Source organism: Nipponia nippon, unplaced genomic scaffold, assembly GCF_047370975.1.
Source record: "Nipponia nippon isolate SJK-2023a ecotype South Korea unplaced genomic scaffold, ASM4737097v1 scaffold_3, whole genome shotgun sequence".
NCBI lineage: Eukaryota > Metazoa > Chordata > Aves > Pelecaniformes > Threskiornithidae > Nipponia > Nipponia nippon.
In genome coordinates, this window is record NW_028262347.1 from 91,295,372 (window position 1) to 91,309,033 (window position 13,662).

Below are 13,662 nucleotides of genomic sequence, written 5' to 3' on the forward strand. Positions count from 1 at the left end.
TTCCACTGTTGTTTCTTCAATTTTTTTACCTCTTTTTCAAGGTAAAATATGAGAGATCACATACAGAATCATAGAATCATTTAGGTTGGAAAAGGCCCTTAAGATCATAAAGTCTGATTGTAAACCTAACACTGCCAAGTCCACCACTAAACCATGTCCCTAAGCACCACATCTACCCATCTTTTAAATACCTCCAGGGATGGTGGCTCCACCACTTCCCTGGGCAGCCTATTCCCGTTCTTGGTAACGCTTCCAGTGAAGAAATTTTTCCTAATATCCAATCTAAACTCCCCTGGAGCAACTTGAGGCCGTTTCTTCTTGTCCTATTACTTGCTACTTGGGAGAAGAGACTGACACCCACCTTGTTATAACCTCCTTTCGGGTAGTTGTAGAGAGGGATAAGGTCTCCCCTCAGCCTCCTTTTCTCCTGACAGTCTTAGCCTGGTTGTAGAGATAGGTCAAGTGCTTCTGGAAAGGTAAGGTATAAAACATGTATTTGGGATCCTTCTGTAAGTCTAGACCATACTGCCTTTGTAGCACAAGAAGATAGAAATCTATCCGTATACTTCAATGTCAACAATGGACTTACTAGATCTCGTAAGGTGAGTTGGGCTTTGTATACTATAGCTATACTTCCATTCTTAGGAAAACCCTAGCTATGACATATTAACGTGTTGTCATGGCTTCACCATCTTTAACAGCCCTGAAGGCTGTTAATGCAGGCAGCCTTTAGTGCTCTTTTAGTTCTGCCCTGTCACAGACTTCTCAAGTTACAAGCCACTCAATCTCTATCTAATTTTATGATTAAATAAGAAAGTTCTTCATCTATCTACTCTCATCTTTAGAAGGCTTAGAGTCATCTTGTTCAGGTGGTTTGGTCTTGCCAGCAGTGAAAGCCTTACCACCTTTCATGTTGCTTTGGTAGCTAAATTTACCTTTAAATGTTATTCTAGAGTAACTCTGAAGGTTTCTTTGGTTTAAAATTGCCCTGGAAGCAATAACAGTGTAGGATTCTGGGTTTTGTTTTCTCTGCAGCACTGAAGCTTTTAATGAAAAGACTGCTCCTAATGATTGCTTATGCTTGAGGCTAGCATTTTCTCTCTCTGGATTGAGAGCTTTGGATTTATCTATTACTGGGTTATCTTCAAGGAGCCCTCCTGGTCTTGTAGGCAACTAAAGTTCCTTCAGGCTGATGTACAGAAGTGGGGAGCTACAGCATTACCCAGGCAGTTTTGGTCTCAGGACTTTGTCTCTTTGGACTCAATCTAAGGACTTGGTCTCTTAGATTGGAGACCTGTAGCTCTTCCTGTGATTTCAGATCTTCTTGCAACAAACTGAGGCCATTATCAAGACCTGAGCCTCTGGTTTTTGCCATCTTACTGTCTAAATGGTGGATGGTTTTCAAGATTTTAGTGGGGCTGTTCTTTTCTGCTTGGAGGTAATTAATAGAAAGGAATAGTGTGCTGAAAGAAGGTATTAGGCTTTGTGGTTGAAACACGTGGCTTGGCATAGGTCTAGGCTGCATTCATCTCTTTTAACTTGCCTGCCTGCAAATCTGGTTTATTTCTGTGATCTGTGATCATACTAGGTTCATATTAGGTTAATTCAGCATCTTTTTATACCTTACATGACCATGCTTTTGGCTTTTGCTTATTTCTTTAGAATCTGTCTTCTGGTGGGCTTTTGAAAGTTCTCATGAGACTTTTTCCTCCTGTTAGAATCCTAATTCATCAATAGTAACTGAGCCTGATTTTATTATCTCCTGGAGGAAAACCATTTTTTCACTCAGTTTTTCCCAGATTTTTTTTAAAAAAGCAATGGTCTTTTTCGTAGCAATTACTTCAGCTGACTATGGAAGATGGAGATTCCTGTTCTTATAACAAATCCTCCTTATGCCATTCTCATTAAGTTCTCCTGCACTCCTTGCTCACTTGGATATTAGAGGTTGAGTTTAGGTGCTAACCTTCATGTGATTTTTATTCTGAGTGTTTCATTAGTTGAAACTTCTTATTCACTCTGGGTATTCTTTTGTTTTGTATATTGGCAAGACAAACTTTTTTGGAAGGCTGCTCATGTTTTCGTATCTCCTGCCAAAAAGTCCCGTGGCTCTTTTATTTGAGCATAGAAGGTGTCTCACTGGATGGCTGACTGCCCAACAAAGAGTCTTCTCCTTTGTTGAAAGGTCACTGAACTGAAAGTTCAAGCTATAGCTATAGCAGTCTTGCAGAGTCTACCTGTAGCTGGGATCTGTAGGTCTGCCACAGAGAGCTTCATTCATTCATCTGGGCACTGTGTTTTCATTTCCATTTCAAAGCTGCCTTTGAAAGGGTAGTTTTTCAGTCTTCATTCTAGTGGGAGCTCTTGAACCTTTTTTCCAGTCTATTTACACCTTACAGTAAGTTGCTCACAGTGTTTATACATACAAATAAACATTGAAGGTGGAAGTTTGGTTATTTACCACAAATTCTTTTTCTTGAGATAAATTGTGTATATGTGCATTCAGTAATCCATCACATCTGCTCTCCCTTGACATCCTTTGAGAAACTGTGGCATTCTAAGGTGAGAGGAACTGAGAGGGAGGGCCATACCCTACCTATATCATTCCAACATAAGCACAAGAGGTGGGACCTGGGGATTGTCCTGCAGAGATGGCAGTGTACCAAATAGTCTTATTTTCAGTACTTGAGTATAAGAATGATGAAAAATAAGTAACCTGTGTTTCATTTTTTACAAAGATGCTTCTTGTCTTTTTTTCCCTCTTTGTCAAATAAATGAAACAGGGGTTTTGTTTTTGTTTTTTTTTTCCTTTCTTTTTGTTCCCAATTAAAAACCATAAACATTTTGAATTGAAAAAAAAAATTAAAAAGAAGTCATTATTTTTTGATCTAGGAGGTCATATCTGTCCATGTCTATTATATTCATTTTGTTAAGGTATTCTTTAAGTGAGTCTTGCAAACGTGTGGACATTTTAGCTGTGGAGACTGTTGCTTTTTCAATATATGTCTTGATTGCTGATGAAGTGATGTTAATCACTTAACTTCATTAAAAGGTACAAGTAGAATGGCTCGTGTTTCACATGTTATCACTGGCCTTCTGCAAAGTTGAAAACCTGTTGTCCTGATGATTTTGTTATTAAAAATAACAGGCACAGAGTTGCTAACTGGAATAAAGTGATTAGTGAAGTTTACTTTTCTGTATTACCTAGTGTGATTGTAATGTATAGAGGTGGTAGCCTCTGATTTAAGAGCTGGGCCATGACAGCATTAAACTACAAACAGGATTCGTTAGTTGGTTTTCATTTGAAGATGACAAAATCAAGCAAGAATTACTAGAGGTCTAAGAAGACATGGCCTACTAGAAAAGACAAATAATATTGTTTATTTAAAACAAGAGAGGAATTAAGGAAGACATGATGAATCTTAAAATAAATAAGCTTAATTTTAAGAAGAGTGCAGAATGTATTCTTGGCGGCACAAAATCTGTAAATTAGTTTGGGGACTTTTCAGCATTATGATTATGAGTAGTATTGGTACTTTCCAAAACATCCTCCTCCTTTCCACACCTTCCCCCTCAGGAAAGGTAGGATTACAGATGTTCATGTTGAAATTTGCTCATAATTTTCGGGAGGGGAGGGAGGGGGGGATGCAAATAAAAATTGTAAGTTTACTTCAAAAATGTTTTAATATTAAAATAAAAAACCCTAATAATATTTCTCAGTTGTATAACACTTGCAGTTTTTCATTTTACTTACAATCTGTTCAATTTTTCTTTGCTTTTGAAGTATTGAAAAAATCAGTCTTGTCCAGCTTATTTTTACCTGCATCCACTTCTCCTCTATATTTAGGCTGCCTAGAAAAATAGAGTACAGCAAAGATGCACATTATTAATGTAATTCCAGTCCACTTCGTGCAGTGTTTCAGAGCAATGCCTGAACCATCTGAGGGTGTGTGAAGTAAAAGTATTTTTGACACGAGTGATCCATAGATAAGAACTCATATATCCACCAAAACCTCTTTCTAAGTAGTCATTTGGTTAAATAAATCACATGCAGTCAAGAAAGGAGTCTTGGATTTGAGGGAACTATCCAGTCAGATACAGGGTAAATGACCAAATAATAAGAACTATTTGATAACCTTATAATAGCCCAAGTGTAATTTTTATACCTCATTAGCAGATTGTTATGTACATGTTTTAGAGTTATAGTTTAGTCTTGTGTTTTAATTGTCTGTGTGTAAAATGATATTAATGAAAAGCAGCCATCTTAAAAGTGTTATCAGTGGGAAGTCACTGAGATCATATTTCTATAATCAAGTGCAGCCTGTGGTTTAGCACTGACTCCACCGAGTTGTGGAGTACATATTTGCGTAAAATGCTTTTTCACAAGTGATGTATTCATTCAGACAAACAAATACACCGTGATAATGAGTTTGACCTCAGAAGGAGCTGTAAAAAGGCCATCAATAAGCATATGGAATAAGAATGGAGTGCAGGATGGAGCCTCAATAGATAACTGAGAAGTATCCTGTCCTGTAGAAGAGGGCTGCAGGCAGTTTGCAGCCACTGAAAATGCTGCTGGTAAGCAGGGAGTCTGTGCTTCACAATACTGCAAGTGAAAGCTTATGAAGTACAATGAACTGAGAAGTGAGGATGTAGGAGACTGGAAAAGACCTCATGATTTTGACTATACCAGTGGAAATCTTGAATTCCTGGAAACTTCTTATATTCTCTTTTGCAGCATTTTTTCAGCGGATGTGAGGAGCTGAATGTTTTATTTTTATGTAAACGTATGAAGTGACTGTTTAGTTCAAAATTGCCACACTTGCAATTATTTTGACAGTCTAGGAGCCAAGATCTTTGTTTAACAGAAAAAAAAAAAAGATTTCATATTCTAATACCGTATATTTGTGTTTCTTTAAAAAAACAAACATTCAAAAAGCACTAAATAAATACGTGCTTGCTCTCCGCAATTATTCCATTTCGTTGCTAATGAAAAACGTACCTTGTCTTTTTTTCCATATCATTTGAGAAATCTGTTCTTCCCACTGACCTTTTCAGAAGGCAAGGTAATTCGACTGATAATCTGAAGAGAGGAGAAAGGATTTTAAATATCCTATTTTTCAAATTAAATAGCATCTGCTTGTCTCACATTTGTGGACACCTGTTTTACAGAAGAAAATGAGCCTTCCCACTATCACTGAATTAACTGAAGTTTGTTATTTCTGAGAACTGACAAATGAAGTAACTGTTCTGCACTCTAGAGAGAAACAGCTGAGCTCAAAGACAGTGAAGTTACTGTAATTTAAGAGTGAATTTAAATGTCTCCAAGGGTTATGTGGGCTTCTCCATGTAAAGTTAGGGGTTAAAGCATTATTGTGGCATCTTTCCTAATATTTAAAGTATATGTTGCCAGGTTATCTAATTCAGAAGTCCTGTTGACTTCAGCTGAAGCTGTGTCTGTGCCTGCATAAAAAATTATTATATACTTCAAAGTTTGCCTGAAATGATTCAAACTCAAGGTATTGGTAGTGTTGCTTTCATGTGGTATGAATTCATGAATTACAGAGCATGTAATTGTGGAGGGAGGGATGGAATTATTATTATACTTGTATTTGAAACCAACACATTGCCTGAAAAAAGCTTCTGTTCCACAAGGTATACGTTACTCATACTGAATATTACAGAAGTTGAGCTCTGTCCCTTTACTTCCCATTTTTTCTGTGTCTTCGGTCTCCAAGTGATAGGAAATGAGTTGTTGCAAATGAGTTTGATCTGTACTTGTTTGAGGTCTTTCTGTGCGCGATGGGTTTTCTGGCTGTATTCTTTCTTCACTCTATTCTGTGTGTTGGGTTTCCTTTGCTTTGAATTCCTGTGAAGGATCAAGGGAGATGTAGTGGTACCGAGTCACCATGCAAAATAAGGCCATGGAGCACCAGAAGAAAATTCCCAGGACATTCTGGGTAAAGCACAGGTTAATATCAAACTGACTCAAAATTTACAATTTGTTTGATTCAATCAAACAAGGTATAACTGCCTTGGTAAGTCCAGGTTACAATTGTGCGACTTTTTAATTTGGACAATAAGCATCAAACTCTTGGTAGTTTTGTCTGCATTCAGACCGAAAGCAGATTCTGAAATAGTAGGCATCTGTTGAATAGTAGTTCCAACTTTGAGCCAGGTTATTCATCCTGATTCTTTGGGTAAAATTACTATTGAAATCACTGGCAAATTTTTACAACTGCTTCCTTGACTCCCCTTTTAATACTTTCTTCTTTGTTGTACTGTATAACTATCCACAGCCTACATGCCCACCAAGTGCATGTTTATCACTGATACAAATTACAAATGTATTCCCAATTAAAACTAGTCATGTTATTACTATAATGCTTTTTTTAAAAAAAAAGTTTTAATCAATGTGAGGCAATTTGCCAGAAAGAAAAATTACATGTTCTATCCTTTTTATGCTCACTGAGTTTTGTTTCTGTTTTCTTTTTTGAATAGTGATTCCAGAGTTTATTAGTCAAGTAAATATTGCATTGGAGAGCTTAAGCAAGAACACAGTGCATACGTTTGATGACAATCAGTTTGTGGACATTTCTAAGAAGGTGTATGATACAATTCATAACATCAGATGCTCAGTCATGATGATTCGGGTAAGTTTTTTATTTGTTCATTTAATACTCATTTCTGAGATAGTTCAAGACATCGGGGTGTTTTCAGGAGAATTTAGAACTGTGTATGTGAACAATGCTCCTGAGCTGAAATCCAGATTGAACTGATTTGGGAAATTTGGATTACAATAAAAGACGCACGATTATAACTCAAGAAGGCTGGAATTGCATTGAGTACCAGGTCAGAATGTTGCAAAAAAAATGTGTTTTGTTCTTTAAAAATATTTATTTATGTTTGGTTGGTAAAGATCTTAATTTGCTTCATTAATTATCAACTTGTGGCTACAAACCCAAATCTGCTTGTAGCTTTTCAACCTTAACCTTATTTAGTGGAATGTAGGAAGGGAGACTATATTCAGGTGATCCTGATAATCTCTTGCTGAAGTTTTGTCAGCTTCATACCAGAAGGCTTAACAGCCTGATTTCTGTCAGTCTTACACAATCACAATCAATGTGCTTATCCTAGTGTTTTTCCTGCAGTTCAAGAAAATGCTTCAGAACAGCTTATTTTTAAAATTTGAAACAGAATTTTGTCAGATGCAGAATTTCCACCAAATATCTTTAGTCCACAAAGCCCATTTCAAATGATATAACAACTGAGCTGCAATATCTATATGTTCAGCAATTTTGTTTTTAAATAAAAATAAACATTAATAAAATGTAGATACATTTTTCAAAGGAAGATTGTCTTCTGCATTGTCTTTTTGGTTGAGAAGAAAGTAAGAAACAGATTCCTCTTTTCTTTTAAATATAAAAACATGTTACAGGCTAGCGTGGCCAGCAGGTCAAGGGAGGTGATTCTGCCCCACTGCTCCGCTGTCGAGAGACAAGAAAGCACAAAAAAGACATGGACCTGTTGGAGCGGGTCCAGAGGAGGCCACAAAAATGATCAGAGGGCTGGAACACCTCTCCTATGAGGAAAGGCTGAGAGAGTTGGGGTTGTTCAGCCTGGAGAAGAGAAGGCTGCAGGGAGACCTTATTGCAGCCTTTCAGTACTTAAAGGGGCCCTACAAGAAAGATGGGGACAGTCTTTTTAGCAAGGCCTGCTGCGACAGGACAAGGGTAGCGGTTTTAAACTAAAAGAGGGTAGGTTCAGACTAGATATGAGGAGGAAGGTTTTTTACAAAGGGGATAGTGAAACACTGGAATGGGTTGCCCAGAGAGGTGGTAGATGCCCTGTCCTTGGCAACATTCAAGGCCAGGTTGGGATGGGGCTCTGAGCAACCTGATCTAGTTGAAGATGTCCCCACTCATTGCAGGGGGGTTGGCCTAGATGACCTTTAAAGGTCCCTTCCAACCCAAACCATTCTATGATTCTAATACGGAAAATAGTAGTGAATCTTGACATATTGCAGCGTATACGTTAAACAGTTTCAGTAGGAATGCAAATGTGCAAAATCTTCAAAATGTTTCATCCTTATTGCAGTCGTCAATTATGGAATTGTTTTTATACTGAAGACAGATCCTGAAACATAAAGGATATTGCCCATGGCAGGAGGAGTTTATGTGAGTTGGATTTATCTGGAAAAACAAACCAGATTAAGGCCAATCCTCTGTTAGGTCTTCTGATCAGTTCCTGTTTCAGTGAATATAGGCTGAGTTTTTGTTAGGACATGTCATTTTCTTTCTAGATCAGTTAAGCTTCACTTAATGCCTGCATTGCTCATCCCACCTTCCCTTAGTGACTCAGGGACTCTTGTTTTTTTAAGATTAAAAAATTGTTTCTGTGTGTTCCTCAGTGAGATCTGAGTCTTCCATATGTCCAGCCTTCTTGGGCTTGAACTCCAGATGATGATGACTGACTATTCTTTTGTGGAGTTTTTCATTTGTGGGAAGTACACTGAGGAGTGTAACAAAGCTTCACTCAGTTTCTATGAAGATGTTGACACTGCTCTGCAGGAAACTCTGAGTGTATAATCTTAGTCCTCTGTGATGTGTGTATGTATGTAGACAGTCACTCAAAAAAGAAAAGAATATTAAATCCCCTGTACTTCTTTCTGAAGCATGAGGGGAGAATACTTTCATCTGAAGAGACTGTACATATGCATAACACATAGTAAGTGCACAGTGTCTGTGTACTATGTAAGCGCATAGTGCATCTGTAAAATTGTAAGTCATTGCACACCACCTAGATAGACAGTATTAAGATGAAGATTTCTATCAGTGCCATCTTCCACTTCTGCTTTGCAAGTGAAAAGAATATTATATTGATTTGACAATTTTATATCAATTTATATCAATATTTAGTATTATATTTGATAATGATTTAATATTGATTTGACAAGGCAAGAAGAAACAAAGTATCAGAAATTACCTTGTTGGCTGTACCTGGAGCTGTGGGTAGCAAAGGGCAGATGCTCCTCCTCCTCTGAATTGAGGTTGTGACCAATGGGATAAGAGCCTGCCTTCACCTGTACTGAACCTCCCATTTTCCTAAACAATGTTTGTGTTTGCCTTAGAAATGAATGTGGCTTGAAGTGCATTCAACTGTATTCGAATGTATTCAACAGCCCAGCAGTTGCAGAGTCCTAACAAAAGCTCAGGAGATTTTAAAAAAAAAAAAAAAAAAAAATCATTAAAAAGGACATGTGCAGCTTTCTACTTAATGAATACCATTATTCAGACACTGACATGAGAGGGTTTTTTTGAGGTTTGGTGAAATAATAGTCAGGTACTCCACCATCCCTTAGAGATACTGACTGCCAGCACAGAGTGCTGAGGAAACCCTGGCATTCATTTTTTGAGTAAGGATGTATTTGCATTCCTAATTAGATACATTCCAGACAATGCCAGTTTCATTTCAGTCTGCCTGTAAGAAGCTTTAGTAAATCTGATGGTTATTCAGACATATGCTGTTACCACAGCAGCCAAGGTGAGGAAATAAAAGTGTTCTGTGGCCAACTTAATAGGGGCTTACTGATACAGTGCCAAAGAGCAATGCGTTGCCGATTACAGGGGATTGCAAGACTGAATCAGGGAAAGAAATTGTTGATCAAAATATAATTGAGAAGTGTAAATGAACAAGGACACTGATTCACAGGGAGGCAATTTTTCAACATCAAAGTAAAAGCAGAAACTCTCCAAATCAGTTCCTCAGGAAGCATTTCAAGCATGTAATTACAGAGAGAGAATGCTTTTAAAAATAGAGTTCCTAACTATAAAATGCTGCCAAATACTATTGTTAATGCAAATTATCAGATATGCTTTTCAACGTCCGAGCTTAAGCCTAGATACATAAAACATTCATTCCAGTCCTGCAGGTATAATGTGAATAACACTTGAGAGCAACTAAACAGTGGAAGGTGTGCTGCACTGATGAGCTGTAACAGAAATGCTTCTGGAAGTGCAAGGTCATTCCCTTAAGATGCTTTTCATTGTTTCACTCTCAAGAATTAATTCATCCAGTGGTAGCTGTTGATTGGAAATCATCAGATATTTGATCCAGGGCGTATAGCTGCATGTGCTTATTGGTGTCTACATTTCTCAGTCCTTTTTTGACTCTTGAAGCATCTGATTTTGGTTAAATTGTAGAGGCTTTGGAAGCTTGATTTTGCACTGGAACTTTTGGGCATTATCTGGATAGTGTTTTAATCAGAATATTGCTGTTATGGAAATAGATTAGGGTAGATAGTAGAATTAAAGACAAGAATTCTGCATATAGAGAAGTCAAAAGGAGACAGGCTGACGGTTTATGAGACAATATGTATTAAATGTTGCATAATGTTAAGACTGATGAAAGAACCTTTAAAAATAAAAGGAGCTTCTATATGAAAGTGTAGTTTGTTGAAGAATATGAGACAGATGGATTGAAGTAACAGCTAATGATATCCCATTAGGATATTAAACACAGTGGAAAGTGGTAATGACTTCAAATGAATAATAACTACTGATAGCTGAAGCAGTAGTAAAGTAATCCTAACAGAAATACACCAAGAACAGTGGAAAAGAATTCACCAAGTCAGTTTCATGGAATTCCTTGTTTTTATTGGAGGATAAACAAGTGAACTGCTGTGAGTTTTCCAGAGAGGAAGAAGAGGGCAAAATGTTCATATACTCTGTTCAAAATGCTTTTACTACTCTTACGTTCATGGAAGCAGGGAGTGAGGAACCTGTGTTCCCTAATTTTATGAAAGGTGGAAAATGGATATGAGATTGTAGTTCTTATTTGATACAATGCATCGTTTTGATGCATTTCTTAAAAATCCTTTCTGCTGAATGCGTATTCCATGTGCTGTTTCTTTCAGGATTCTGGCATGGAGACCATAGGTTCTGTCAGTTTATGGTGTTAGGCTTTTTGAGTGTTTCTTTTTGCAGATTGTGCCTTTATTACTGTTGAGCAGCCATTCTCTGCACCGTGTTATACATGATCTCCACCCCCAGTGTCGTCGTGTTGTGTCCGTCCCGTCCCCGTCCCCCCGCCCCCCGGGAAAACTGAGGTGAAGCATTCATTTTGGTTTTCTGTCATACCTAGATACTTTTATTTCAGCTGGATCCTCATTACATCCCCATTCCATTCCTTATCTTCCTATTTCTTTAGCTAATAGTCTTTAACTGTGGGTTTTAATTTCCTTTGTAAAAGCAAACTCAGTTTAGCTACACATTCAGGTGTTTACAGCATGCCCCTTTTAAAAAATGTTTTGCCTACCCCAGAATACCCTTGGGATGGCTTCCCTTTTTCTCCTTTCGTTGGTTGCAAATTCTGGGTGGTTTTTCATTCTGTTTTAAAGAAATGGAAGAGTTCATCCATAACAGAGCTTGTGAGCTCTTCAATATGCTTGATTTCTCTCAATAAGAGGCATCACAGCAGACTTCGATTTCTCGTATCCAGGAGAGTTACAGGAATTTTCAGAACGTGGACTTCTTGGAAAGGAAGATGATAAGTGGTGAAAACCTTATCATCCTGTTTCTCTTTCAGCCAGTTAATAAGTGTCTAGTTTAAATTCTACCTTAGCTTTTATTAATGACAGAATTATCCTACACATGCAGGGTTTTCTACCTGTTTTTACTTCTGTAGTAGGAATGAGATCCTGTCAGATGCAGGCAATAGCACACGTGAATTGAATCTCTATTTAAAAGCTAGAGAAAACAAAGCAAAGCAGGGAAGCGTTGGAGAAAAAAGGCATGTACTGCAGTCTTAAAATTGTTTGTTTTTCCAAGAGAGCCCTGTGACCTCATGGGGAGGAAAGACAAAGAACAATTCATATACTCTTGTTAGACTTCATTGTTGTTGGTCTGAAATCTACGAGTGATGCTAACTCATTACAAATATATATTGGGAAGTTTGTTACATACCTTTTTCTTCATTTTTCTATCCTACACCAATTGCACAAGAGGAGGAACTTCCGCAGCGGTAGTTAGCAAGCCAGTTGGACCTGCACCTCTCATCACTTTCTTGCCATTTCTGACTGAAGTAGGTCAGAGCTGACCTTTCCTTCCCTCAGCTCCTTGTCAGCTTCCCTGGCAGAAAGCAGGGACTTTCTTGTGTATTTTCACTTGTGCTCCCTTATGCACTAGGCTTCTGGTATAAACATAGTTAGTACTTGTTGTGTTGTCATCTTTTTTTAACCAGGAGACGATGTTCTTTCCTTGTTATTTAGGAAGACATATGCTCTGTACTGGTAGTTACCAAGCAGATGTTTCCATTCAAATGATGCTTTCATTGCTTTTTCTATCAGTCCTGCCATCCAAAGATTGAGATATCTAGATGCAATGTGACTGAAAAAGGATATGATATCTGATGTCCTTTAAAAAAGAGCCTAGAAGAAGTGCCTGTCATCTGTTAAAGATAGTTGGACACCTGTTCCTTTTTCAGGTTTTTATCCCGAGTCACATAAAAGGTATTAACTGGGGGATGTTAAGTTTGTGCTGCAGAAACCAAGTAAGAGGTGAGTTAAAACTGCTTAGTGCCATGGTCAAATATGTATACTTGCAAGTAAAAGCTTCTGGCAGCTATTTGGCCTTGACATATTACTTGGCTTTTTAACGTCTCGAGTCAGGATCACCAACCTTGAGGTACCATTATGGGGAAAACTTAACTCAAAGCACTATCCCGCATAAGTTACATTTCATATCGTAATTGATCTATGTATGTATTTTCCAAAAATGTCGATGTTCTTTACCCCACGGTATACCTGGGAAGTCATCTCATGTTGTAGAAATACTTACCTGTTTATATTTACATCTGTATTAGCATCATAAACTCAGTCACTATTATTACAACTCTACCTTCCAGATGTCTTATCAAAGTGCTCTGTACTGCAACAGTTTTGGGACACAGTCTGCATATGTTTCGATTTCACATGCTGACATATTTTTAAATGTTAATCTCCATTTAGTACCAGGTCAGTCTGTGTTCCCAAATAAATAAAGCTGATTTCTGTTTTCTGGCAAACAGCTACATATATCATTTTGCTTGTATTTCACATTTATGTACCATATAACAAACTCTCAAAGGTCTGATTTTCTGCCAATTTCATTAGTTTAAAGACTTTAATTAATCTTCAACAAATCAGATGACTGTTCTGGTTCTCTGTGTAACAGTGTTGCTGGTTTTGTTGCTTTATAGAGCAAAAAGCTGCTCAGCAGTGTACCTGTAAATGAAACCCAGCCTCTGGTTTTCCTTGAAAGTTGCATCCTGTTTTCTTAACCATGTGGACAGGTTGTTACCCTAAGAAATATCTTCAGAGTTTGGGGTTGCCACAGTTGCCATAACAAATATCCATTCTTAAGAGTTGAGGTGTTTCCACAAAAAAAATGTAAAACTTAGTAGAAAACCAGATCAATTTTTTGCTTTGAAAAACAGATGGTGTGTTCACATCTCGGGTAGAGGGAGGGAGCCTGAAGAGGAAAAAGTGAATGCTCACCCTTTTAATCTCAGGCATGGGAGTGGAAGCCAAAGCACAGATACATTATTTCACCCAAGGAGGGATGGCCCTTCTCCTCCCACATCTTCAGGTCCCCTTTGCTTAAACTGTTGAATTAGAGTCAGCAGGGT

At 37.8% G+C, this 13,662-nt stretch overlaps 1 protein-coding gene across 3 annotated transcripts in view; it reads left to right on the top strand.

Moving 5' to 3' along the window:
- The window catches only part of CTNNA3 (catenin alpha 3), a 544,198-nt gene that overhangs the window by 430,620 nt on the left and 99,916 nt on the right, over window positions 1–13,662 (top strand). For all 3 annotated transcript variants that reach the window (XM_009465979.2, XM_087766290.1, XM_087766291.1), the window contains one exon: window positions 6,499–6,650. In XM_009465979.2, the coding sequence (XP_009464254.2) occupies window positions 6,499–6,650 (152 nt within the window). The remainder of the gene's footprint in view (window positions 1–6,498; window positions 6,651–13,662) is intronic.